We start from the raw sequence: 27,504 nt of genomic DNA on the forward strand, positions 1-27,504 counted from the left end.
AGTTTGTCAGTTCTATGGAGCTCTTTATGCTATATTTTCCATGAAATTGGGAATGTTCTACAAATTTGCACTTCACAACCCTAGAATTATTTCTTGTTTAATGGAAACCTATATCAACCATTGGATGGTCTAGCTATGAGCTCCCCCTTATCACCTCTACTGGCTGAAATATTTCTGAATAACCTAGAAATGGAACTTTTTAAAAGTGAAAATCCTCTTCTGAAAAATGTGCACTACTGGTTCCGTTACATAGATGATGTATTATGTTTGTGGACAGATACAAAGAGACAATTGGTAAATTTTTTAAAGCTCATCAAGTCTTTAACCTCAAGGATTTAATTCACCAAGGAGGTCCAAGAGGGTTTTAATTTGAAATTCCTGGATCTAGCTATTTCCATTAAAGAGGAAAAACAAAAATTTTCTATTTTACACAAGCTCACTTGTACAGACCAGGTCATCCATGCATCATCAAAACATGCATTTCACCAAAAACTTGCAGCCTTTCAAAGCATGATACACAGGGCATTAGGTATCCCTTTAGATCCCTCAGCCTTCACATAGGAAATAACCAATTTTAAAAAAATGGCTTTGGCCAATGGGCACACAGAAAAATTGATTGATGACTTGTTAGATAACAAAAGGAAAAAACTTTTATTCAGAGAAATTTACTGACCCCCACCCAGAGACCTAGCTTTGTGGCGACACATTAAATATGTAGGAAAACCCTCCTTTAAAAAAGACCGTGTACTCAGTGATGATGAACATAAAAACTACCTTCTAAAATAATAAAAACCTAAGGAGTTTGCTACTAGCAGTCAAAGACCCCATGAAACCAACTCTCCAGAGCAGGGTTTACCAATTGCAATGTGGCGACTTTGATGCTAAATACATTGGTCAGACAGGGAGGAGCATAATGGTTTGAGCGGAAGAACACCGGAGAGTTTTTATAAAGAACACTTGGATGTCCCAATTTGCAACTCATCTCTCGAAGGAAGGCCAACAAGCAGATTTCACCCCTGAATTACTGCATGGAGTGAAGAAAGGGATGCAGGTGGATATCCAAGAGCAGTTAGAAATTCTAAAAAATGGTTAAGAAGGAAAAGATAACTAATGACCACCTCTTCTCTTTTCACTCACCCCTCCTGGACATTCCTATTCTACACCCCAAAAAAATCCCCATGATGCAAACCCACGCTCCCTTCTCAACCCTTCCCCCCCTCCCTCTTACACCTCTCCTTTCCTTAATTGCATTCCCCCATCTGTTACCTCTACCTAACCGAGTATGTAACTCAGATAAATCTATATTGTACCACTAGTCCTGAGGATGTTACAGTGTAACGAAACTAGTCGACCAATAGTTTATTTTGTAGAAAGCAAAGATTTTTCAAGCAAGTACTTTTCCTAAGTTAAAAGGCATATTTTATATCCCATTTAATCAATTGGGTATTGATGGGAATTACCTCCAGCACATGTGTGACTGAGTGGAGGGTGAACTTTGGAGTTCAGATATACTTCAGATAGATGGTCATATGTCTTGAATGATCCTCTTGCCACCTCCCACTTTCAAGATTGCTACAAAGGGAAAGGTGCACGTCGTCTTTTCCATTGTCTGGATCCCACTGTTTACCAGCATCGTCACATATGCATTGATCACCAGTGTCAACCACGTGGGCAGGAAGATATGGGTTGCTCCTTTCTGGTCTTAGTTTGTTGGCACCCCAACCAATGGTTCAACTGGGGGATGCAAATCTATATGGGTATATGCCTGTGGTAAGGAAGAAGAGCCTCCCTCTTCTTTTGGTCCTGGTGACAGTGGCTTCTCCGTTGGCTCCTGTTCCGCATCTGGCTCCGAGTTTCAAATCTGGCCTTCGTCATTGTCATGCATTTCATGCATAGATAGTTGCAGTGGCAATGGCTACACATTCATCTCTTGGTATGGGTCCATATCAAGTCCACTATCTCTCACTATGTTTGATGTACTTGTCACCATTTCCTGTTTATCACTTTCATTTACCATTGATTCTCTTGGAGTCTGTCCTATAATATTTTCTACATGTCTTTTTAATTTTTTATAATGTTTAAATATTGTAGTTTAATTGAAAAATGTTTTTAAAAAAACATTAGTTTTGTGTCTTAAAATCGAAATAAAATTGCTAAAAAAATATTCTTCAAATTTATGATACTGTAGTAATTACATTAATTTTTCAGATGCTGTAAATATATTACATCATTATTTACTACAATATTATATTTTAAAATAAAAAACTGCATATGGATATCCAAACAAAAAACTTCATGTTTTTTTTTCTAAGGTGAAACATTTTCTTAAATTACCCTTTGCACTTCTCACTAGTACCCCTGAGATCCCCGCCGCACTGAGGGTTAAATATTGTTATCATGATATACATAATAATGCTGAGATTTTTCACTTTATCAATTTTTTTTATTTCAAGAAATTACATAAGACATGATAATAATGTCACTTTGTTACAATGTTAAAATTTTTAGTTTTACAATCGTTTCTTTAGAGTGAAATAAACTCCAGGATCTTACATTTTTATGATCAATTTGCAGAGTGTGTCTTCATGTGTGTGATAAGGTGAGTATGCTGAATGAATGCTTTTGAACAGACATTGCACTTGTGAGGCCTTTCACCGGTGTGTGTCATTATGTGACTCTTTAGATGATGAGTCATAGCAAAAGCTCTGAAACAAATGACACACTTGTGTGGCTTTTCACCAGTGTGTGTCAGCATGTGTGACTTTAGTTCACTTCTCTGGATAAAAGATTTTGAACAGATGATGCACTTGTGTGGCCTTTCACCAGTGTGTGTCATTATGTGTATCTTTAGATGACTTTTCATAGGAAACGCTTTTGAACAAATGTCACACTTGTGACGCCTTTCACCAGTGTGTGTCTTATGTGTCTTTTTAGTTGATTACTCAAAGCAAAAGCTTTCAAACAAATGACACACTTGTGTGGCTTTTCACCAGAGTGTGTCAGCATGTGTGAATTTAGTTCACGGCTCCTGGTAAAAGCTTTTGAACAGATGTTACACTTATGTGACTTTTCACCAGTGTGTGTCAGCATGTGGCCCCTTAGAGAACCTTTTGCTGCAAATGGTTTAGAACAAATATGACACTTGTGAGGTGTTTCACCAGTGTGTGTAATCATGTGTGCCTTCAGATGACTTCTCTGAGTGAATGCTTTTGAACAGATGTTGCACTTGTGTGGCCTTTGATCAGTATGTTTCAATATGTGATCCTTTAGAAAACATTTATAAGCAAATGCTTTTAAACACACATCACATTTGTACCTCTTTCCATCAGTATGTGTCACATGTGCCTCTTTAAGCTATTATTAAGAGCAAATCCTTTGCTACACATTTCACACCTGTGTGGCCTTTCTCCAGTGTGTGTTAACATGTGCGTCTGTAAATTTATATTTTTAGCAAAACCTTTTAAACATAATGCACATTGAAATGGCCTTTCCCAAGTATGTGTTGACATGTGCCTTTTGAGTTTACTTAAATTTAGAAAGTTTTTGAAGCAGAATTCACATTGGTGCTTCTTCTTAAGAGCATGCACCCATTTTATATGACTTGCAAGGTGTTCTTTTCTCTTAAATACCTCCAAACAAACATCACATTTGAATTGCATCACCTTGTTAAGGTGCACATGCATTACATGATCTTTTAGAAGGTCCCTTTGTTCAAATACCTTGTTGCAAATTTTATACACATTCAGTTGAGTGGCTGAAGCATTTTCTCCTGCATTATCTTGTTTTTGGTAATCATCTGAAACATTTGAAGGATAAGGTAAGGTTGATATTCATTTAATAATATATTCCTGCAATGAAAAAAATTGTTTAAACCAGTTTGGATAAACGTATTATTTTAAATAATTTATTAAAGGTATGGATATACACATCTTTTCCTGTAAAAAGTCATTTGTCAATGTATGTATGTATGTTAGCAAGTTCAGCTGTGCTGAAATCCCAGGAACAAAGCATCTGTCATTAACTAAAGCTGACCTGAATTATGGCTGGGGATAAGGGCTTCTCTGGTTTTGCACCAGGTCATGTTTTGGTAGCACCAATGTTTTGACAGCTAATTCTGCCATCGTCTTCAGGGTGAATTGACATTGCCGGGAATGTGCCCAGTATTTATGTTTGCTGTTGAGTCTGCTGTCTCGTGATTGGTTAAGATGCTTGTTCTCTCAAATCCGTGATCTTTTTGAGTACAGGTTTCCATGCATTGCTAATCTGGAATCCGTTGTCTCAATTTACCAGGTTCTTGTTCAATCTTATGTGGACTCCTTTGACAATCCGGTCCCAGTATCTATTGGCCGGATCCAGAAAAATATATCATTCTTTAAATGATATATTTCCTTTCCTGTGTGCTATGAAATACTTCAGAAATATTTTTCTTGATCTTTCTTGAAGTCCTTGTATAAAAAAAATGGTTTTGGTATCAGGGTAACACTAAGTAAATCAATGTAGAACAGTGATGTGAGACAATTATGACCCCTTTTATTAGCTATTTTCCTTTACTGGTTGTTTATTTGCAATAAAAAACCTGAGTTCATTTTACTTCAAGGCCATGCTATATTCCTTTTTTTGCTCAGCAATATCAGTTTAAATCTTATCAATAAAATATTACCAACCAAAATAACCTAGTTTGTATCTCTCATTTATTGGGAAGATATTGAAGATATTGTGATTGACTTTTAGTACATACTTTATATACTTACAAAGGATAAGGTGCTTATTGATTAAGCATGATGGATGAAATAAGCAATTGACATAACAACAGAAAAGGTAAAATTTTGCAGATACACAAACGAGGACCCAAAGGTATCAGAAAATTGGATGCAGTAGTAAATAAGAGCTGTTTCAGTGGAACAATTTTTTTTTCAATTTTGCAGAAAACATGGTGGACTATTCAGAGTAAAATACTGCAGTATAATTTTATTTCCTGTTGGATGAATTACCAGTGCAACCATTAGTAATGCTCAAGACTTGTTATGCCAATCTCTTCTAACGAAACCCAGAGTCTATGAATGATTTATACTTTTGAGAATCAATTCAATTCAAAAGACCAATCACAGTCAGGCTACCCTTCAACATCAGCAACTGATCAAAATATTGACAAAATCAATGCACTCATTGGTGAAGATCATCACAGAACCATTAATCAACTCTGTGAGATTCTGGAATTTCCTTGCATTTCTTTTTGGTTGATTTTTTCTGAAGATTTGCATTTGAAAAGAAAGATTTTCATACCTTATTGCAGCCAAATTGGGCTCATACCCTTCTCTTTGTGATGCAATTTTTGAAAAAAAATAGCATGACATCATTTCTTCACTCCTCCTACCCTGAGAAAAACATATTAACTCTGACGAAGGTAAAACAAAATGTGCTAGAAAGCATAATTCAGAATGATCTGAGGCTTTCCTGGCAAATACTGTGGATGAAGGCTTCTCCGGTTTTGCACCACGTCAGGTAGGATAGCACCAACGTTTCGACAGCTAACTTTGCCATCGTCTTCAGGGTGAATTGGCATTGCCAGGAATGTGCCCGGGATTTATGTTTGCTCATGAGTCTGCCGACTCGCAATTGCTTAAGATGCTTGTTCTCTCGATTCCGCGATCTTTTTGAGTACAGGTTTCCATGCATTACTAATCTGGAATCCGTTGTCTCAATTTACCTGGTTCTTGTTCAATCTTATGTGGACTCCTTCATTGACAATCCGGTCCCAGTATCCATTGGCTGGACAAAGGACCTTTGTCTTTGAGAATTCTATTCTATGTTCTTTTTCGATGCAATGTTCTGCCACCGCCAATTTCTTGGGATAGCACAGTTGGATACATATCTTGTGTTCAATGAGTTGCTTTACCACTGTTCTCCCGGTTTCCCCAATGTATGATTTCCCACACTCTCAGGGGATTTTGTAAACTCCAGCTCACTTTAGATTCCGGTCATCCTTCACGGTGGATAAGAAGGATTTTAACTTCCTCTGAGGATTATGTATTGTCTTCACCTTATGTTTATAAGTATCCTGTCAATCTTTTTCAATATGGTGGACAAAAATGAGATGTAGGCTCTGGCAATCAGAAAACAGCAGACTCCACGCCAAACATATAAATACTGGGCACAATCGCGGCAATGTCACCTCACCCTGAAGATGATGGCGAAGTTAGCTGTCAAAACATTGGTGCTACCCTACCTGACCTGGTGCAAAACTCGGGAAGCCTTCATCCACAGTATTCACCAGGAAAGCCTCAGATCATTCTGAATTATGCCTTCTAGCACATTTTGTTTTACCTTCATCAGTGTCAATATGCTTTTCTCAGGGTAGGGGGAGTAGAAAAATGATGTCATGCTGTTATTTTTCAAAAACTGCATCACAAAGAGGGCAGTATGAGCCCAATTTTGCAGCAACCAGGTATGCAAATCTTTCTTTTCATATGCAAATCCTCAGAAAAAATCCTCTGAAAAGAAATGCAAGGACACTCCAGACATCTCACAGAGCTACTTGTTTCTGTGATGATATTCACCAATAAGTGCATTAATTTTGTCAACAGCTGTTGATGTTGAAGGGTGGCCTGAAAGGGGTTGGTCTTTAATTAAATTGGTTTTCAAAAGTATAAACCACTCATAGACTCTGGTTTTCCTTAAAACAGCTTTAGCATAACAGGTCTTGAGCATTATCAATGTTTCCCCTGCAAATTCACCCAACAGGAAATAAAATTTTACTGCAGTGTTTTTCTCTGGAGAATCCACCATCATTGTTTATTGCCAAAATGAAAAAATGTTCCATTGAAACAGCTTTTATTGACTACTGCAGCCCAATTTCTGTTACTTTTGTGTCCCCTTTTTATCTGCAAAATTTTACCTTTTTTGTTCTACCAATTGCTTATTTCTCCAAGCATGCTTAACCAATGAGCACCTTAACCTTTGTAAGCGCATAAAGTATGTACTAAAATTCACAGCATCTTCAATATCTGACTAATAAATGTGGAATACCAATTGTTATTTTACTTGGTAGTAGATTGAAACTGCTCTTGTGGACCAAAGAAAAAGGAATATAGCATAGACTTGAAGTAAAATGAACTGTTTTTTTATTGCAAATAAACAACCAATAAAGAAAATTATCTAATAGAATGGTTTATAATGGTCTCACATAACTGTTCCACATGGGTTTACTTAGTGTTACCCTAGCAAAATAAGTATTTTTTATACAATGACTTCAAGAAGGAACAAGAACATTTCCTAAGCATTTAAAATAAAATTAGCATACAGGGAAAGAAATATATCATTTAAAGAATGATATATTTTTTCCACAAAAAGATTGTTAATCATTAGGGAAATTTTATACTGCTGCTTTTAACATAATGCAGAAAATAAATCAATAGCAATGGATATGACATAACTAGGAAAACCTAGGATTGGGACTAGGAAAGTGAGAGTATACAGCAGTAACATTAAGTTGTGCAATTTATTTGTTATAATTTTTAGACATTTTTTTAAATTTCCATATGATTTTATTAATTCAATAATTGTGTTGGTAACATAAATTGTACATTTTTCCTGGCTAAATTATATGAATAACTGAATTTTTTTGTAGCAAATTATTTTTGCAAGTTATTTTAATGTATTATAATTTTCTCTTTATGCATTTTGCAGAAGATATTTAATGAAAATTCTTTTTAGTTTCACTGAAAAAAGTAATCAATCAAATTTTAACACCAAATTTTTGCAGCATAAAATATATGTGCTGAATATGACTTAGCTTATCTTGATAACTTATTGACAAGATCAATTGTGAGGCAGTGCTGTGTAATGACCTACTTAAATTAAATTATTCCAAAAAATCCATTTTTATTACTTTTGATTTGGTCACATTAAATGACTTTTTTATACTTTTAACGACTGAAAATAAAAAATATCAAATTTCGGCAAAATTTTATCAAGTTGACCAAGCCAATTAGGTATTTTGCCCTACCAACATATCCCAGGAGGACCTTAGGGATAAATGTAAAATTAGAAGGCACTGAACTAACTCTCATCTTGGGACTAGGTTTTTGTGGCATTCAGATGGAAGACTTTCATTCTCAGGATGTCATCATGTATGTTATTTTTCAGACAACAGTTTAATCTGTGTCAACAAGGGTCTTCAGGTTGAAGTGAACCAGGTCTGGGTACTTCAACCTGAAGATGCTTGTTGAAACACAAGCAAAACAGTTCTCAGAAAAACCACCTACATATGACATCCCCAGAATGAAGAGTGTAACTCTCATCTTAATCTTTCATTAAATCCATTGTGTAGATATCAAAATTAGAACATAATATTTGGCATGTTAATTTTTCAAAAAGTACATACATCTAACAAGTGCTTTGATAAGCAATTCGAGGTTTATTCCCATGGAAACTGAATGAATTAGTACAGCAGGAAACTAATATTAGGAACAAAAGTATGGGGCAATTAGGAAAAAAAAACAAATAAATCCTATCCTGTTGCTTCAAACAAAAGCAGTATATACATAAATAAAGAATAATAGACATGGAAAATGAAAGAAAATAGTCTAACTGTAAATAATGGACATGTAAAAAATAAATGATGGCATTGATACCTTTCACATGATGTTTAGATCCTACTTAGGGTAAAACAAGATATAGAAAGGGAACATGGTTGTTTTTATCTATTTCATTTACAGTTCTTCACTGATATAGCCCAAAATCAGCATAATAGAGTAAAACAAAAGAAGAGACTTGAAAACACAGCATGATTAATATAAGATCTAGTCTGAGTAGCTAAATAAATAATATTAAATATATTAATAAATAATTGCAAAAAAGGATGATAATATTATCATATTTTTTGGCAATAAATCATACTATTTTAAATGGCCATTCAGTTATTTTTAAAACAATTTTAAAAAGTTAACTTAGTTTTTCAACAAAACATTAGAAGTACTGCAAGGGTTAATCACCAATAGTTGTATTACACCAGAAAGTAGCAAAAGTGAAGTGTCAGCACAGCCATTAGCTGTCCTTACCTTGTTCCTGCAACACCTCCTCTTCCAGTCTTACTTGCATCTGAGGAATATCAGCATCACAATCTTCCTTAATGTCAACTTCTTCCTGACAGGGCATATTTATTTCTGCATCTTCCAAATTATCCTGCAAGATCAAAAAAAAAACAACAGATTTTTAGGATACCCATGAAAAATGTTTTTAAAACATGTTATTTTTAAATTAAGATAAAAAAATTGTTAACGTGTACACATTATATTAATATAATAAATAATATTTTAGCTGATAGCTCTTGAAAAAAATAATTTTTTTCTTCAAACAATTTACTTGCATTGGTTAGGATAAAAGGATTGATGTATGCAGAGAGTATGAAATACTTGTTGTGAAGTTGTCAGCCTGTTCAGTTGAGAAACACACTGCATATGACTACACAGTGAAAAACACTTCAAATCTCTTCCTTTAAAAAAATAAAATGTGATGAACAGAAATGTCTCTTGAGACTTGGCCTCAGCCATATTGAAGAGATATTAAGAACCCATCAACTAAGGCTGTACACTCTGCGAACTAGTGCTAACTTCATATGCATTATAATTATGTTTAGGTAATTACCAGTTAAGGTAGGTTATGGATGGACATAATTACCAAAAAAATCTTTTGTGACTGCTAAGAAAAAAAAAACCACCGGCACACTTCACATTAAGTCCCCGTTCATCTCTGAGTACTTCTTCTCATTTACCCAATCCAAAATTCTTTTCTTGTTCATGCCCTATCCTAATTTAACAAACATTCTCTCCTCTATTCGTTTTTAGCCTCCCACTGCCAGACAATATGGCTTTCCTCCAATTTTTCCTGCCTTCATAGGATTTCTCGCACAAACCCATACCCTTGCCCAAAATGTTTAGCACTTCCTGATTTGTTTTCTTTCTGGTCAACTGCCTTTTCTCTATTCTTCTACATACCCTCATTTCAAAAGCCACCAATACTTTTCTGTTAATGTCCCATATCAAATTTGAACAAGTCTTTTCTTTATATCTTTACTCCATGTCCCTGTCATCAAATCCTACCTTTTTAATGCCTCATTTCTTAGTGCAGGTTTTCTTCTTACCTCACTGCTGCATTGACAGTATTGTTGCTGAACACCTCGAAGTGAAAATGCTATAGTTTTTGCCCTCCTTTTCCAATGCCTTGCATTTACTTTTCTTGAAAATTGCACAATATATTTCATTATTATTGATTCTTATTCCATATCTATCACATAATGGACAACCCAGCCTTACATCTCTTCTGAGCACTGCCCACCAGACCATCTGTCCTTAACTTACACCTTCCCAGTCTGAGATATGTACAGGTTAATGATTAGCCTCCTGTCCATCCTATCTATTCTTATATTCCACATTTAACTCACTAGTTCAACCCAATTCACTATATCAAATGAGCTTTTGAAATCATCAAAACTGATAGGTACATAGTGATTGTAATCTAAATTCCTCTCGATTAATGTTCTGATTCCTTCAGAAGCATTATGCATGTCTCTCCCATTCCTGAACCCAGACTAAAAATACCCTAAGTAATTATTTGCTTGACACTATCTTTTTATCGACAATACAAAGAACCACTTCAGATGTGCAGTATTTCAAACTTATTGTTCTGTAGTTTTCACATAATGTGACCTTTACCTTATTTGGAAAGGAAATAAAACTTATCACATAACGTTTTCCTGCCAGATTCCTTCCGCAAAGCTTCTATGAATTAGTCCATATACTTTTCCTCCCATATTTTCCAAACCTTTTGGTAATTCTGCGAACATATTCTTTACCCCTACTGCCTTATTGAACTTAATCTGCTTTAAAGCCCTTTCTATGTCATCATTGGATATACCTGGACCTAACCTATATTCCTCACCGTAAGCTTACTTTTTTATGTATAAACTTGTTTACCTAAGTTCTTAACTGTTCAGTTTTTTGATATTCTATTCATGTTTCTTGGATATTTTCTTTGTCCTAGCTTTCTTTATCTGAGTCAAGTTCTAACACTGTGTTACCATGTTGGCCTAAGTGCTTTAACAGACAGTTTTTCACATTATTTCTTTCAATTGTCTTGGATCTGTCCTATGTCAGCTATAAACTTACTCAACATATCTATAATTGTTATAATAGATCTTTTCTACTTACTTTCTGATAATGATTTAACCTTGCTAAATCATACTCTAATTTTGCCCTTCTTCTACAGACTTACCATATCCTTAATCCTGAGAACCGTCATTTTATATGCTAACAAAAATTTAGAGAACCAATAACATCCAAATATAATGGAAAGAGTCAACCCCAGACATACTCTTATTAATGGGCAAAGGATGGGTGAGGGAAATTGGGGAAGATATAAGCAAATATATCAATAAAAATTATAAAAATAAATAAATACCTGAAAATTAAACCAATCATAAAGATAATAAAAAACTAAAATTAATTAAATACCACAAATGGTTAGAACAATGAAATGGAAGACTGCAAATAAATCATTTACTATCTAGCTTTGACAATAAAGCATTGACCTTTGCTAGTCTCAGGCACTCAAACATAAGTAATACAACTAAATTTAGTATAATAATAAATGAAAATTGTTCACGCACTCTTTAACTTGGATATACCATGCAGAATTGATCCTTGCTTCTCGCATGCAGTCAATTGCTATCAGGGCTTACGAGAGGTTTCCCTCTGTGCCAGGAGGTCACTAATCATACATAATGAATTAAAATTAAAAATTATAACAAATGAAAAATAATCATGCAACCTCTAGCTCAGAGGTACTATATAGCAAGGATCCTTGTCAGTCTTAAGCACTCACATTCAATCAGGGCTTACGAGAGATTCCCTCTGCACCAGTGGCCCATGAGGCACCCACAATATAAAAATAAAAACAAAATAATTATAAAATCTCCAGCTTGGATTTCTTAAGCAGCATTGATCCTTGCCTGTAACATGTAGGCACACTATAGCAGGGCTTACAAGAGGTTTCCCTCTGGGTCAGGGGCTCACTATTCACACAGAGTGAAATAAAATTGAAAATTATTACAAATGAAAAAAAAATCACCCATGCTCTAGATCGGATGTACTATATGGCATTGATTCTTGCTAGTCTCAACTTCTCCAACATCCATCATTTCTCTTTTCTATATGACCTGCATATGTTTGTTAAAAATGTTGAACAATAATAAAAAATATGACTAGAAAAGAAAAACATAGCACTACATTCACCTATTTCAATACAAGACTCATATCATAAGAAAGAATGCAAAGCTTTTGCCTTTATCATTGGAAAGGTATTACATATATGGATCATCGCAAAAACATTATATAGCCAAAAATATAAGTCTCATAAAGTGCTCATAAAGACCTATACCATTAACTTGGGTAAATAGCGTTACATTTAAGGCATGACAAATAAACAGCTGTTCTTCTCATGGTAGTCATGATTTAAAATATTAAGCATTAGTCATTATGGCATAGAAGCTCTTATTTTTCTGCTACCCCAAGAGAAGTATCTTCCTGAATTTGAATATTATGGTTCACTTCATCCTGGCTTGTCAATGCCAGTATTTGTTATTTAGTCATTAGAGGTTTAGGCCTTTGTACACTAGAGAGGAAATCACTGCATACACCTATTAGAATACACCACCTATATTTTGTGCAGTAATTTAATGCTTTTTTTCTTTTCCATTGCCAAGGAATTACATATGAGGACCATTGCTATTATGCTATATGGCCTAAAATTTATCTTTTTCATAAGCAATCATACCATTAAATTTGGTAAATAGCATTACATTTAAGGGATGAAACATAAAAATATGTTCTTCTCATGGCAGTCATGATAAGGAAAACTAAGCATTAGTCTTTATGCAACAATTGCTCTTATTTTTCCCTTACCTCAAGAGAACTCTCTTCCTGAATTTGAATATTATGGTTCACTTCATCCTGGCTTGCTGGAATTTCAATATCCACCGGTTCTCCAACATCCATCTTCTCTCTTTTCACTATGACCTGCATATGTTTGTTAAAAATGTTGAACAATAATAAAAAATATGACTAGACTGTTGCCAGTTTCAACATTTATGTATGAGAATTTTAGAAAAATATTGGGTAGTAAAAATGATTTATAATAGGTTATTATTGGACATATTTGAAGTGAAAATGCAAATCTTAGACATTCCAAAATGACTAATTGCAAATTCTTTTTTTATCAAGAATCATTCAACATTGTATGTTTTGAACATATGACCCTATAACTTTAAACTTAAAAGAAAAGATGCTAGTCATTTTCTTGGCACATTGCATGTTTAATTAAAAACTACCATTGAACCAATATTAACATGAATGAAATATTGCCATATAAAAGTACATCTTTTAAAAACTAATACATTAATGGATCTGACAGAGGGGTAAACATGTCAAAATACAGAAAAATTACTTTGGCAATGCTTTGGAAATAATTATAATTTTTTCCTTTGTACATGTCTAATGTATACAATATAAATGCCATTTCTAAGTCAATGCCAGTATTTGTCATAAGGCATTTGTACACTAGGGAGGAAATCACTGCATACACCTATTTCAATACACCATCTATATTTTGTGTAGTAATTCAATGCTTTTGTCTTTTCCATTGCCAAGGAATTACATATGAGGACCATTGCTATCATGCTATGTGGCCAAAAATATGTCTTTTACATAAGAACTCGTACCATTAAATTCAGTAAATAGCATTACATTTAAGGCATGAAACATAAAAATCTGTTCTTGTCATGGTAGTCATGATTTGAAAAATTAAGCATTAGTCATTATGGCATAGAAGCTCTTATTTTTCTCTTACCTCAAGAGAACTCTCTTCCTGAATTTGAATATTATGGTTCACTTCATCCTGGCTTGCTGGAATTTCAATATCCACCGGTTCTCCAACATCCATCTTCTCTCTTTTCACTCTGACCTGCATATGCTTGTTAAACATGTTGAACAATAATAATAAATAAAACATCAAAATCAACCAACATCAAAATAAAAGTTGAGCGCTAAATCAAAAATTTCTATTGAATGAAAATGGTTGTGATAATCACAATTCGAAATTAAACAGCAGGGCTTTTGTCCTAATATCTTATGCTTATGGAATAACATGTTTCCATTTAAATCTGTGGGAAGATCATTTATATCTACATATACTTGAGCTCCCTCCCCGGACTACAACCGTGATGTGGTGGAAGGGCTTGTGTGTTCCAATGACCCCTAGAGCTGTGCTGGCGGGAGTAATAATTATTGCTCCTGGTAGGGTCACCCATGCCAGATAGGTCGAAGGTCAAGAGCCAGACGAGAGGTAGTCCATGCAATGTCTGTTCCTCAGTGAGGCGGGTGCAATGACGTCTGACCCCAGTGGGGCGGCCAGTAAGTGATGGTGTAACGTTAAAAACACTATTAAGGAAGGCAAATGGAAACCAGCTCAATTATCATTCCCAAGAAAAATATGATAGACAATAGAGATATTTTGAGTCCTGGCAACCATGGGGCTCGGCGTAATTGGCAATGTGTTGTGTCCGGCAGCAGGGGAGGCAAGGCTTCCGTGGTCAGGCGGACAGAAGGAGGACAGAAGACTCAGGAGAAGAAGACCAAATTAGTTAAAATAGGAAGGTAGAATGTTAGGACAATGATGAGGACAGGGAACTTGGAGAATGTTAAGCGAGAGATGGAAAGGGGAAATATAGATATTTTAGGTCTATGCGAGGTGAGCTGGAAAGATAGCGGGGATTACTGCAGTGATAAGTATAGAATAATATACAGCGGTGGGGACGAGAGCCAACGAGGGGTTGCCATAGTATTCAATGACGAGGTAGGAAGAAGCATAGTTAACATAGAGCAGGTAAACGATAGAATACTACTAGTGGAGATAAAAGCAGAACCAACGAACTTAGTTATTATTCAGGTATACATGCCACCGAGCAACCATAAGGAAGAAGAGGTTGATAGGATATACGATCAGCTAGAGGACAGGATCGCGTGTGTTCCTGCCGGGAAATATTGGATTGTGATGGGGGATTGGAATGCGACGGTAGGCAAAGGAAGAGATGGTGATGACGTTAGGGACTATGGTTTAGGCACGAGGAATGACCGCGGGGAGAAAGCAGTTGAGTTCTGCAGAAGACAGGGGTTAGTCATCACCAACACTTGGTTTAGACACCACAAAAGATGCAGGTATACATGGAAAATGCCAGGTGACTCAGGAAGATATCAGCTAGATTATATCCTGGTTAGACACAGGTTTAGGAACAGTTTGATAAATTCGCACAGCTTCCTGGGAGAGGATGCGGACTCAGAACACAATTTAGTTGTTATGAAATATAGTGTATGTTTCAAAAAGATAACTCAGGGGCGACGAGTTGGAAAATGGAATGTAGAAGCATTAAATGGGTTGAAAAGGAAGGAATACAAACAGGCGGTAGAGAAAATCATGGAGGATGGTAAAGGGCTTAGTACCATCGAAGAAAAATGGGAAATGATCAAGGAAGGGTTGTCTAAAGCCGCAAAAGAAACCATTGGAACCGTTAACACTAAAAGGACTAGGAAACCATGGATCACGGATGAGATGATTACAAAGATGGATGAGTGGCGAATATGGAAGAATATAAATACAGAATTAGGCAAAATGAAGTACAAAGAATTGAACAATAAATTGAGGCGGGCAAAAAATAGAGCAAAAGAAGTATGGTGGAAGACGCAGTGCAAGGATATGGAAAGTCTGCAGAGGAAGGGTGAAATCGGTGCACTATACAGCAAAGTTAAATTGTTATCGGGAAGTAAGAAAGGAAGAGCTATGCTAACAGTTAGAGATAAGGCGGGTAAGGTAATAGTTGATGCAGGAAAGATCCAAGAGAGATGGAAGGAGTATATAGAAGAACTGTATAGTTAAGAGCTCAGACCAACAAAGTTAGACATTGAAAAAGAAAATGACATAGAGGCAGACAGCTTAGGTCCAAGCATACTAGACAATGAGATAGAAAGGGCATTAAGGGAGATGAAACTAAATAAGGCCGTGGGGGTAGATAACATTCCCGTGGAACTTTTAAAATGCTTAGGAAAATGTGGGAGGAAGAGGCTATATGGGCTGATCCGTAGTATTTATGAGGAGGGATTCTGGCCGGAAGACTTTGTGAGATCAGTTTTAATTCCTATTCTGAAAAAGGTAAAGGCCACGTCATGTGAGGACTATAGGACAATTAGTTTGATATCCCACGCAGCCAAGGTTGTTCTCAGGATCATAAACAAAAGGATAGAGTGTAGGGCAAATGATTACTTAGGGGATGATCAGTTTGGGTTTAGGAAGGGAAGAGGTACTCATGATGCCATTGCGGTAATGAGATTATTAATCGAGAGGAATATAGAAAAAAACCAGGAGATTATTGCCTGTTTTGTAGATTTTGAAATAGTATTTGATAGAGTGAATTGGGAAAAACTACTGAGTATATTGCAGAAAAAAGGAATAGATTGGAGGGAAAGGAGGCTAATCCGCAACCTGTACATGTCTCAGACTGCTCAGGTGTGGGTGGGAAACGGGGAGTCAGGATAGGCAGTGTTAGGAAGGGGTGTAAGGCAGGGTTACCCATTATCATCATTGCTGTTCAACCTGTATGCAGAGGAAATAATCAAAGAGGCATGGGAAGAACTCGAGGTAGGAATGAAAGTGGGCTGGGAGTTCGTAAAATCAGTTAGGTTTGCTGACTACCAAGCTTTAGTTTGTCAGTCAGCCAAGGGGCTGCAAGCATTGCTGAGTGAATTGGAAATTCAGTGCGACAGGTATGGGATGATAATCAATATTAACAAAACAAAGGTTTTGCGATCTGTGGGAAGATCATTTATATCTACATATACTTGAGCTAGATATCACAGTAAAACTTATTAACAAGCTAAAAAATTCTAAAATTCTAAAATACATTACGTTTGCTAATTTCAACATTTAGGGATAAGAAATTTTTAACAGATAATATCTTAAGAAATGAATTGTATTAGGTTACCATTTAATATATATATGAAGTGAAAATATAAATCTCAGATATTCCACAATGACAGAATGAGAATTCTTCTTTAATATGGAATCATTCAAAATTGTAAAGGTTGAACCATTGAAACCAATAATTTAAATAAATAGGAAAAGATGCTAGTCATTCTCTGGATAAATTTGTTTCCAAAATGAATGGAAAAAATAACATAAATTCAATGTTTACATGAATGTCAGCATACAAGTACACCTTAAAAACTAATACATTAGAAAATCTGACAGGGTGGAAAATATGCCAAAATACAGCGGAATTACTTTGGCAAGGCATTGGAAATAATTGTGTCCTAACTATTCGTTTACAAGGCGCGAAATTGAATGCTAAGAGATAATGATGGAAAACACCATAATTATAATTTTGATTCTGGCCTCTAGTCATTTAAGAACACCTGTACGGATAACAATGCCACGTGATTGCTGAGGCTTAATGTTTCTCTATAAGCTGAATGAGATTATGATTCAATTATCATACATCAGTTACCTCGGTCCCCATTCTATTGAAAACAAAAGATATAACCTGAATTCATCATAATGCTTCCCAAAGATAAATGCGTCACTTCTGGCAATGAATGAGTGCTAACATTGTTTCAACCGGGAATGCTTCTTTCATGCAATTTGCTTGAAACTCTAGCATTGACCACTCCATGATTAGCCAAGTCATCATCGTTACTGAAGGCATGATTTGACTCCCTCCCTATATTTAACTTTCTATACCAAATATGAGCAAAGGACTGGATTTACTATAATAAAATATAACTAAAATTTGTTTTCTTTGGAGTAAATTTATGGAATTTGCATTATATAATAAAATTAAAAGTAATTATTCACTTTATTATTTAACACTTTATTTAAAGACACAATCCAGATTTCCAAAGTGAATGTCATCATCAGATGGTCCTAATAGAATCAAACTTGGTATTTATACATTCTGATCAATGGCGGGGGTTTGGTCAGAGTTGGATGGTGGCGGGAGAAAATGGTTTGAAGCTTTCATGCATTGATCCATTATTTAATAGCTTAATGTAGGAACCTTAAGGAACTTAAAGGAACTTAATGTAATTAAATGTTAGCAGTAAACAAAGGCTATTCAGAAGATTTAATTACTAAACTATCACAGAAGAAACTTAAAGAAATACCATCAAGTCCCATTACATTAAACCCCGATAATTTAAGATCTCACTATCAAATGGGACCAGTACTCTATCTTTGGACTATGCCTCAAAATGTTATTAAAATAGAACCAAAAAGGAATAATGAAATGTGATTTTAAAGTGGTTTATGCCTTAAGAACCCAATGACTTACACTAAAGAGTAATTCCCCAAAAATTAGAGGAGAGAAATATGAGAGTTAAAGTGATCAGAATGTAACACAAAGTGTATTGGGTGAACAGTATGGAAAATTTAAAGAAAGAATTAAAGAACATCAAATGTTAAAAATAAGAGCTTAACATTCCTCTTTGCAAAGAAATTCATCAAAAGGGCCCACTGTATTTACTTTGACTCAAGTTATTTATTTTGAATATAAGTGTCAAAGGCGTGATGCTTTGGAGCAGTTGGAGATTTTGAAATGAATCTGTTGCAAGTATGTCCTTGCCAATGAAATTTTGTATCCCTCCAACTCCACACTCCGAGGCCTACCACTCTTGCAAGTCATAGGTTGACTTAAGTATGTGGAATTGCAAAGTCAATTATTTAATTTCATTATAAAACATGATAAATTGGGAAAATATAATCTCTCATTGATGCACCAATACCACATGTTATGAATAAACTGTAAGCAGAATCCTCATAAATTGCCTGTTTTCTTATATTAAATGTCTAGCCTATATATTAGCATGGGTAGATAACATTCATATCTTTTGAAAATTATTATAAAATGCTATAAGAAGCTTAAGTTGTGTTGTAACAAAAATATTAATAACGTTTAAAAAAATAAAAACAACTGCTTTCCGACTATGCCATTAATTATCGGAGAAGATCTCAATGGAAAAATACCAATGAATATAAATAAATAAAACATAAAAAAAAAGGATTTATCAATATTCCAATGTCCACTTTAACCTATTTGGCACCTGCTTTAATTTTTAATCCTTGCGCAACTATGATGCCTAGATACTATTAAGCTACACAATTGGTAAAAGTAATAACAGATGTAGCTCCAATTCAAATTATAAATTCTGTTAATAGCACTGATTATAAACTACACACTTGCACATTTTACTTAATAATTCTTGGAGTTTCTTCATGAGGAGGAAATTTCTTTAAAAAAATACGCTTCTACTGGCTTTTGAACAAGAAGTCATTACTACAATATACTATTTTCACACGATATTATATTTCACATAGGTACCTACATAAATTCATAATCTTTTTCGCTTTTTTACATTTATGAAACGTAATTGCCTTTTTCATGTACTATTTTCACTAATTTTTGAAGAAAAAGGGAGTCTAATTACTCTTAGATAGATACATGCTCTTCTAATAAACATTCATTCAAAAAGTTTAATTTTTTTACGAGCATCGTTAATGCGACCAATATTCGCAATTTTTAAGTAAATGCCATTTGGTTATTAGCCACTTAGGCATTGGGAATGAAATCTATTTAATATAAACACGTTATTTAAAGAATATGACTAAATTCTTAACGAATATTGTTACCACGGACTTTATAAAATAAAAATACAACTTGAAGACAACTCACCTTTTCGGGGCTAATATTTCCCTCTTCCAGTTTGTATTTCTTTTGCCTCTCCAACGTAAGATTGTTTTCATAGCATTGCTGCTTAAACATATAGAAATCCGTCAGCATTTTAAAGCACTGATAGCAAATAAACCACGGGTTGATTCTATCCATCACTACCTATCAAAACAAGATTATTACGGTATTATACCCCACATATCATCTCTCAATGGAACTCTATGTATTAACAGAGTAATGCAAGGGCTTTTTATTGACCCAAAACAGGGAAATACCTAAAACTTTGTGGTAAAATTACGATAAAAGCGTCATGGTGAAAACGTAAACATTCAATGGATAGCTTACTTTCAATTCCAATAACTCTTCTATTGCTTCCCGCACCAACTGCTCAGCATCGTCGTTTTCACTAAAAATATTTGTCAACCGACCACCACGGCCAAGACATAATCTACACTTTAAACTTTCTTGTCGAGACATCTTCGTAGCACTTACAACCGTCAACATTAAAAACACGTAAACAATAGATTCCAAAATGGCCGACTATATATCGATGAGTCGTTCGTTCTGAATCGATTCCGTAGTGGGAGTTTGAGAATCGATGGGGTTTTCTTTTGCCCTGAGAGATCACCAAATTCAAATAAATTTTCATTTCTTAAAATTATTTCATGTCTCACTTAATTGAGTGTAATGATTCTTATCAACAAATAAAAACGTCGAAATAGCAAGAGTTTAAAATAGTATTTGGTTACCTAAAAATGACACATTAAAAATAATATTACATTGTCCGAAGCATATGAGTATATTTTATTTATTATTTATACGTTGACCAACAAGTTTAATCCTTTTAAAGTGATGTTGTGATAACACAGCTGATTTTTCGAATAAAAAAATTTCTACAAGCATCATTATTCAGAGTTACAAAAAAATTATTCATGAAATCAATTTTGGCATAAATTACTTTTTAATGTATTGATGAACGAAGCACAAATTATTTAATACGGCATAATTTGTTGGAGTTAATAAATTTTAACAAAAGTAAATACTTGAAACAAATACATGGCATGGATTCTTAAAAATACAACGACTGTTAGCCAAAAGTCAAAGAATTTGAAATACTTATAAAAAGCGAAGATTCAAATGCTCTGTTATTGATTTTAATTTATGGTTCTTATCCTCAAAAAAAGTATTGTCTATTCTATTGTCCTAGTGCCCAGTAGTATGCAAAATAAATGACGTCTGTAATTTGAATTAATTAAATCCGGGTTTTCATTGACTGTAAATAGGCAAATCCAAAGTCATGTGTGAACTACTAACCATACCTTTTAAGTAAAAGCTAAAAAAATCAATATTTAGCTTTTTCTTAACCTGTTTTTTTTTATATTTTTATTTTAGTAAAACTTGCTATAAATCAATGTTTTAATGACTGTTCTGTGTTAATATAATAATGATAAAAAAATTCATATATAAGAATTTTCATTGAATAAATAGTGAATCAACGATTTCATGCAAAATAGAAATGCATTTATGATGCATCCTTTGGATTTCTCCCAAACAATCCTTAAAATCCTCCCTTATTTGCCCGTTTCTGTCCGTTTTCATTTCTCTCTCTTTATTCCCCTGCATTTTTCTCCACCCTCATAATACATAAGGCTTCAATGAACGCCTTTCATACGTTTCGCAGGACAGGTGACAATAGAAGAGACGGCATACCATAGCTATTCTCCTAAAGCTGCTCATACCGACTCTTCTTTCCCCATGCGCACCTGTTAGCAGTTTCAGACATGGACAGTATGTGGAATAGCTTCCTTTCCCATCTGTGGTTTATTCCTTTGATACTATTCCCACCCAAATTCGTATAATCAAAGCTAGTTGTTCGTTATTATGGTAGTTCAAACGATCTGACTTTTCCATTAGCTCAAGATAATAATAGTAAAATGACTGTATGATATAATCTTAAGATACTCTACCTCCCAGATTTTCCTATGCCCATTACTAGTTTATAACTATTAGATCAGTTCATCAAGTGAGACTTATTTCATGAATATGACAATGTGATAGCGACCTAAGAACGTTCATAATTTACATAAGAATGTATAATCATTACCGAATGTATTTAAATAAATTTACCTCAGGATAATGAAATGTATAATATTATCATGAAGTCATTAATCTATATTGGAATATTGTTTATCACATTTTTCGCGTTTTCGCGGACGTCACCTATCGAATAATTATTATGACGTGTATTCTTAAAGAGACCGAATGGAAAAGGGCACAGTATAACTTGTAATATATTTGCATTACTCTAGGAATACGACGACTGAAGGATGCCTGTATCATTGGTTAATCTTGAATGTTTTCTTCCTAAACAATGCTTATTGTAAATCTTTTGACGCGGATTTTTGAACAGAAAGAACGGAACAGCAATGTTTTCAATCATATATTTTGAATTATTGAAATGATTTCATTGAAACTACAAAAGCTCCGTATTATCTTATGATAGGTGGATTCCGATTTCCTTCCAAGCCATGAATTACATCTGATTAATCGCGAGAAAGGTTTTAATATATGTGACCCGAAATAAGATCCACTCTTTTCCCACACATCCATTTCTTTCCATTCATAACAACTTCGTAACAAATGAAGAAAGAAATGGAAGTGGCCACTGACCATTTACGTATTTTGTGTTATTGCTTTGTTGAAAACTTTAAGTACTACGTGACTTAATATATGAAAAAACGGCTTTGTACTTCTATAGTTGTGTTTAGCTAAATCATTCTGTGTAATTAATATCTGTCAGAATGCCCGATTAAGCCGAATTTGAAGTCTGCAGATTGTACTTAAACTGTCGTGGAGTTGTTTAATGTTTTTGGCGAGACAACTAATTTAAAATTTATGCTGGAAAAGACTTAAGAGGATACAATGAATATTAAAGTAAGTTTAGATGTCTATTTCCCTAGCTCTTTTGATTAATTGTTTGAGAAATTTGCCAGGTCAGTCGAATGAATGAACGGAACATTTACGATGTAATTATTTTTTTTTCTTCCACTTTATGCAGAGAATGCCTGTCATTCTTTATTGCCTAATAAACATGTATTAAAGGGTTGATTTTTTCATTTACCTAATTACTAGATTACATGGAAATAGCCCCAAATATTTGGGATCGGATTAAAATAATTGATTTCCATTTCAACCAAGAACGTTACTTCTCAAATTAGTGAAACAAATGAAAAACGAAATGCAAATGCCCGGCTATACCTTTGTTTACCCTGCTTGTTCGGCTGTTTTAATAACTTTTAATACTAGTTCAATAAATGTTGACATATTGCATTCTTTCTCTAAAATAAGATTGTCCAATAAATCATTTGGCGTACTCTAAAACATTCATACTGTGCAATAAACACAAATGTGAAGTCTGCAGATTGTGCTTAAACAGTCGCGATCTGTTGATCAATGTTTTCGGCGACAATAGTAAATTCCAAAAAATGTTGGAACATACGATAGAGGATATAATAGATGCCGAAGTAAGTTCAGTTGTCTGCTTTATGTGGTGTTTCAAAAATTTTGTTTGCGAGATTTCTGAAATGCATTGGTATTTAGTTTATATATTCCGTACACTGTTTAAATGTATATTGAAGTTTAGGCGAGAGGAGTTACGTGCATTCTATTGTTAATACATGGTTATAGCATATTCTATTAGGTTGTGGAGGATGCAAATTATCCCTGGTTAGTGTGTTATACCTGCATGGAAAAGCTTACGGAATTCCGGATGCTTAATCATCGATGAGCCGAGTGTTTTGTTTGGTTTCTATAATCGCATCCCAGAGGGGAAGCTCTCATTCAAGGAAATATGTAATAACCAATCGAGAAGAGGTCAGTTGTATCTAATAATATGAACTATATCAATAATGAAGGCAAATTTGGCTAAAAGTTAATAATTCCTGACATGTTCCTTGATTATTGATAGTTGTATAACTATCTGCCTACTCAGTTGAAATCAGATGGTATCCAGAGTTTCAAGAATAGGGTATATACCTGGTTACTTGCTCACCCACTTTACTCATTGGATGAATTCTTTTGTGACAATCTTCATCACATTTAAGAACTTATGTTTATATATTAAGTAATATTACGATTGACGACATTTAATATGGTTGTACCATTTTTAAAATGAATAAAGTATTATTATTATTATTACTATTAAAATGTAGAAAAAAAACATTCTATCGTCCCCGCGATCAAACACAGTCATTTAAATTTTATCGAAAATACAACTTTTTGAGGATGGAATGGGGTTAACATTGAAATTGGAATTTAATTTTATGGATAATTTGTCAAGATATGTTTCTTTTTTTCAAAAGTGTTGAAAATTCAATGTTTCCATCACTTTGCAATTTGAATGACAAAAAAACCTTTGCACATTGAAAAAAATTGGCTTTTTGAGTGAATAATATAGTCACTCCTTCTTACTCTTTGATGGAGTTTTCATCATATATTTATTAAGTCCAATAATACTATCAAGCCGATGACTTTGGACAAATAAAAATCAGTCTGCCTTCCTGTATAGTGCACCAATGTCACCCTAACTCTTAAGACTTACCATATCCTTGCACTGTATCTCCACAATGGTTCATTTTATGTAAAAGTGCATTACCTCTGTTACTTATTTAACTAATTACATATTTGGCTGTCGTATTTCTTTGGCAAGGTCAATAAAATACAATAGATTTCTATTTTGGTGTCCCTATCAAAATTTACATTTAAAATTTAGACCACCATGCAATAAAATGTAATCTCTTTTATGAATACTTGATGCCAGCAATTTAATTGCCTTTTGGTAAAATTGTTACTTTTTTTGCAAAATGAGTTAGTCCCAAATGATTCTCATTAGAAATATATGAAAGAGTTTTGACATAAGGATTTCTTGCCCTGATTACTCGTATTTATAAATTTTGACTGTAGGATGTTAATGAATTATGGCATTTTAATTCTTTACGATTCATTCCTGTTGAAACCGAGAAAGAGTATTCTGGCAACTTGATTGACAGTGATGCTATTGACAAGATGGCTGTTGCATCCAAGATGACATGATCATTTTTATAGAGGAGGTTGACATTGCCATTAGATGATCTACTTCTCCAGTAGGGGATATTCATTCATCAATTGTTGCATCAATACAGGAAGGTATGAGTCATTGCTTAGACAATGAAGAGGCAGGTAATATGGTGACTGATCATACATATTCCAGCATTAAAATAATGTGCATTCTTTGGGAAAATAAATATATTCTCTAATGCACATGTACAAATTCATTCAATTCTTCGCCTCCACTCACTTCCTAGCTCTCCTCCCCTGAAGGTATAAAAGGAGCAGGAAGCCAATGACATTGGACAAATGACAATCAATCTGCATTACTGTATAGTATAACAATTCCACCCTTTTTCTGCAGACTTTCCATAGCCTCAGACAGCATTTATACAATTCTTCTTATGCTAGTTTCATTTTTGTTAATTTACTATTTAATTCTTAATTCCACTTAAATCTCAGTATTAGATATCTAACTAATGCCTATCTGAGTCACCTGGCATTTTGCATGCATACCTATGTCTTTTAGTGTCATAACAAGGAGAATGTAATTGCTGATCTCCATCTTTAAACTGCGGAACTCGATTCCTTTCTCCATGTGGTGATTTCTTATGCATTAACTGTAGTGTCCAACCTAATCATCATCTATTCTTTGCCTTTTATCTTATTCCAATCTTAAATCACTATCGTTTGTTACAAATGCTTCCCTATTTTCCTGCATGAACTCATTATCAATTATGTTCTGTAAAGGTGGAAAATCCTATCAATCATTTCTGCTTATGATTGCTTGGTATGTACACCAGAATGATGATCAAGGGTGTACATTCCATATTCACTTCTACCAATAATAAATTATCAGTTGATCGGTCTATGATAACTATGCTTTTATCAACATTATCATTCACCATTTTGTCCATCATTAAATATAATATCATGAATATCAGGGTTTCAGGGCTCATTATTTTGTAATGCAAGGATCCATCTAAGACAGCCTGACAGGTTTTGAAAAAAATGATTACGAGTTTAATGACATGTTATTTTTATGGAATATTTTTTCGGCTTATGCATGTGATTCAAATGAAGGAAAAGTAGCAAATATAGATGTAGAAAACAAGATTATTTACTGGAAAGCCTAGGTTTAAGGAAGGTAGAGGCAGGCGTGTGGGAAGATGCTGGGATATACCTTTGGAAGGAAAACAGCCCGTTAATCTCTCCCCCCCGCTTCAACCCCACACATACTTTTGAAATACAACTTCTTCCAATGGATCGTATTTCATTTATTCTTCTCCTTTATTTCAGCTCTTTTTTTTTTAGAGTCCACTCCACCTGGCTCTGAAGCCATCAGTTCAAGCTCCTCAGACCAGATGAGTTCCGTTACGGAGGAGTCCGTGTAGGCCAAGTGGCTTGAGTTTGGCATGGAAGAAGACAGGAGCTGTTTCTGACCCAACTTGAGCAAGTTGGTGCCAGGTGTCGGTTTGTCCTGGGGTGCCATCTCATTATTCTCATGGCACCTTGGCTCCTCAACATAAATGACCTCCGACCTGACTGACGCCTAAGCAGATGATGCTGTTTGACTGCTGGGGATCCTGCTGGCAATACTGGTATGGAGTTGATGAGACAATTCCCATCACCTCCAAACTATCCTCACTGACCTCTAGCAATTTCCCATTTCCCCTCTTTTCCTCCTCCTCTTCCTCTGACTTGCCCTGTGTGTCATCAGAGATCTCCTCGGAGATCATTGCCTTTTTGGCTGACTCCTTGATGAAGAGGTGCAGGTGGGTATACAGGGAGGAGAGCACATGCCTCAGCTTGTAGTGATGCATCTCAGCTGTGCTGGCCATTCCATCCCCTGGCCCACCCTTAGATGGGCCCTGGCTGGTCGGGAGTGGTGACCCTGGGGTCTTTTTCAGTACCTCCAGCAAGATCTCCATGCTAGAGTAGTTGAGGCTCATTCTGTTCATCTGGAACTTGGAAGGCAATTGGTCAGAAAAGTGGTCACTGAACTCACAGAAAGGTGAACGGCTCCCGTTCTTCGAGGGCATGGGTGGCTTGAACAGCAGTGCCGGTGGATCCTTCTCAGAGAGGTAAGAGCAGCCCATGTCCATAACCTGACCTTCCTCCACCTTTCCCTTTTGACCCCCATCAGCCACCTTCCTTGGCTAGGGCACTCCGTCCTGGGCAGACACCTTGGGAGAAAACTGGCACCCTGGTACCCCTCCAGGTATTAAGCTTGCCAGACAGGCACCAGCTGCAGCAGATGCCTCTTCTGCATCAAGGAATTGAGTCTTTGGACATGGTGTACCTGGTGAAGGAGATAAGTAAGTTGGATTGGCAGGTCACAGACCTCAGCTGGTAATTATGGCAGTAGTGATGTCATCCCCCTGACGAGGTCACCAGGTGGCAGTATCCAGTGAAAGGGGTCAAGGTATAGACCAACCAATGACTGGCCAGCTTACCCCTCTTGGGGCGAGTCTTCTTGGCAAGGAGGACCGCAATAGAGGCACATCTGGTGGTGGCTTCTGATGGGGATAAAGGCAGGATCCCTTTGTGGACCACCCTGCTGCTGGGATTGGAGGATGTGGGCAAGGTAAGAG

The 27,504-nt window shown here is 35.2% G+C and overlaps 1 protein-coding gene across 1 annotated transcript in view; it reads right to left on the minus strand.

Moving 5' to 3' along the window:
- The window catches only part of LOC139688593 (zinc finger protein 271-like), a 47,453-nt gene extending 20,612 nt beyond the window's left edge, over window positions 1-26,841 (minus strand). Inside the window, 9 exon segments of the mRNA XM_071586135.1 lie at window positions 2,579-2,920; window positions 2,923-3,273; window positions 3,348-3,525; window positions 6,536-6,722; window positions 9,060-9,183; window positions 12,960-13,073; window positions 13,903-14,016; window positions 19,829-19,987; window positions 26,452-26,841. Coding sequence (XP_071442236.1) covers window positions 2,579-2,920; window positions 2,923-3,273; window positions 3,348-3,525; window positions 6,536-6,722; window positions 9,060-9,183; window positions 12,960-13,073; window positions 13,903-14,016; window positions 19,829-19,987; window positions 26,452-26,841 — 1,959 coding nt within the window.
- Window positions 26,842-27,504: the final 663 nt, after the last annotated feature.

The sequence above is a fragment of the Hetaerina americana genome, unplaced genomic scaffold, assembly GCF_022747635.1.
Source record: "Hetaerina americana unplaced genomic scaffold, ioHetAmer1.1.p SCAF_200, whole genome shotgun sequence".
Classification (NCBI taxonomy): Eukaryota; Metazoa; Arthropoda; class Insecta; order Odonata; family Calopterygidae; genus Hetaerina; species Hetaerina americana.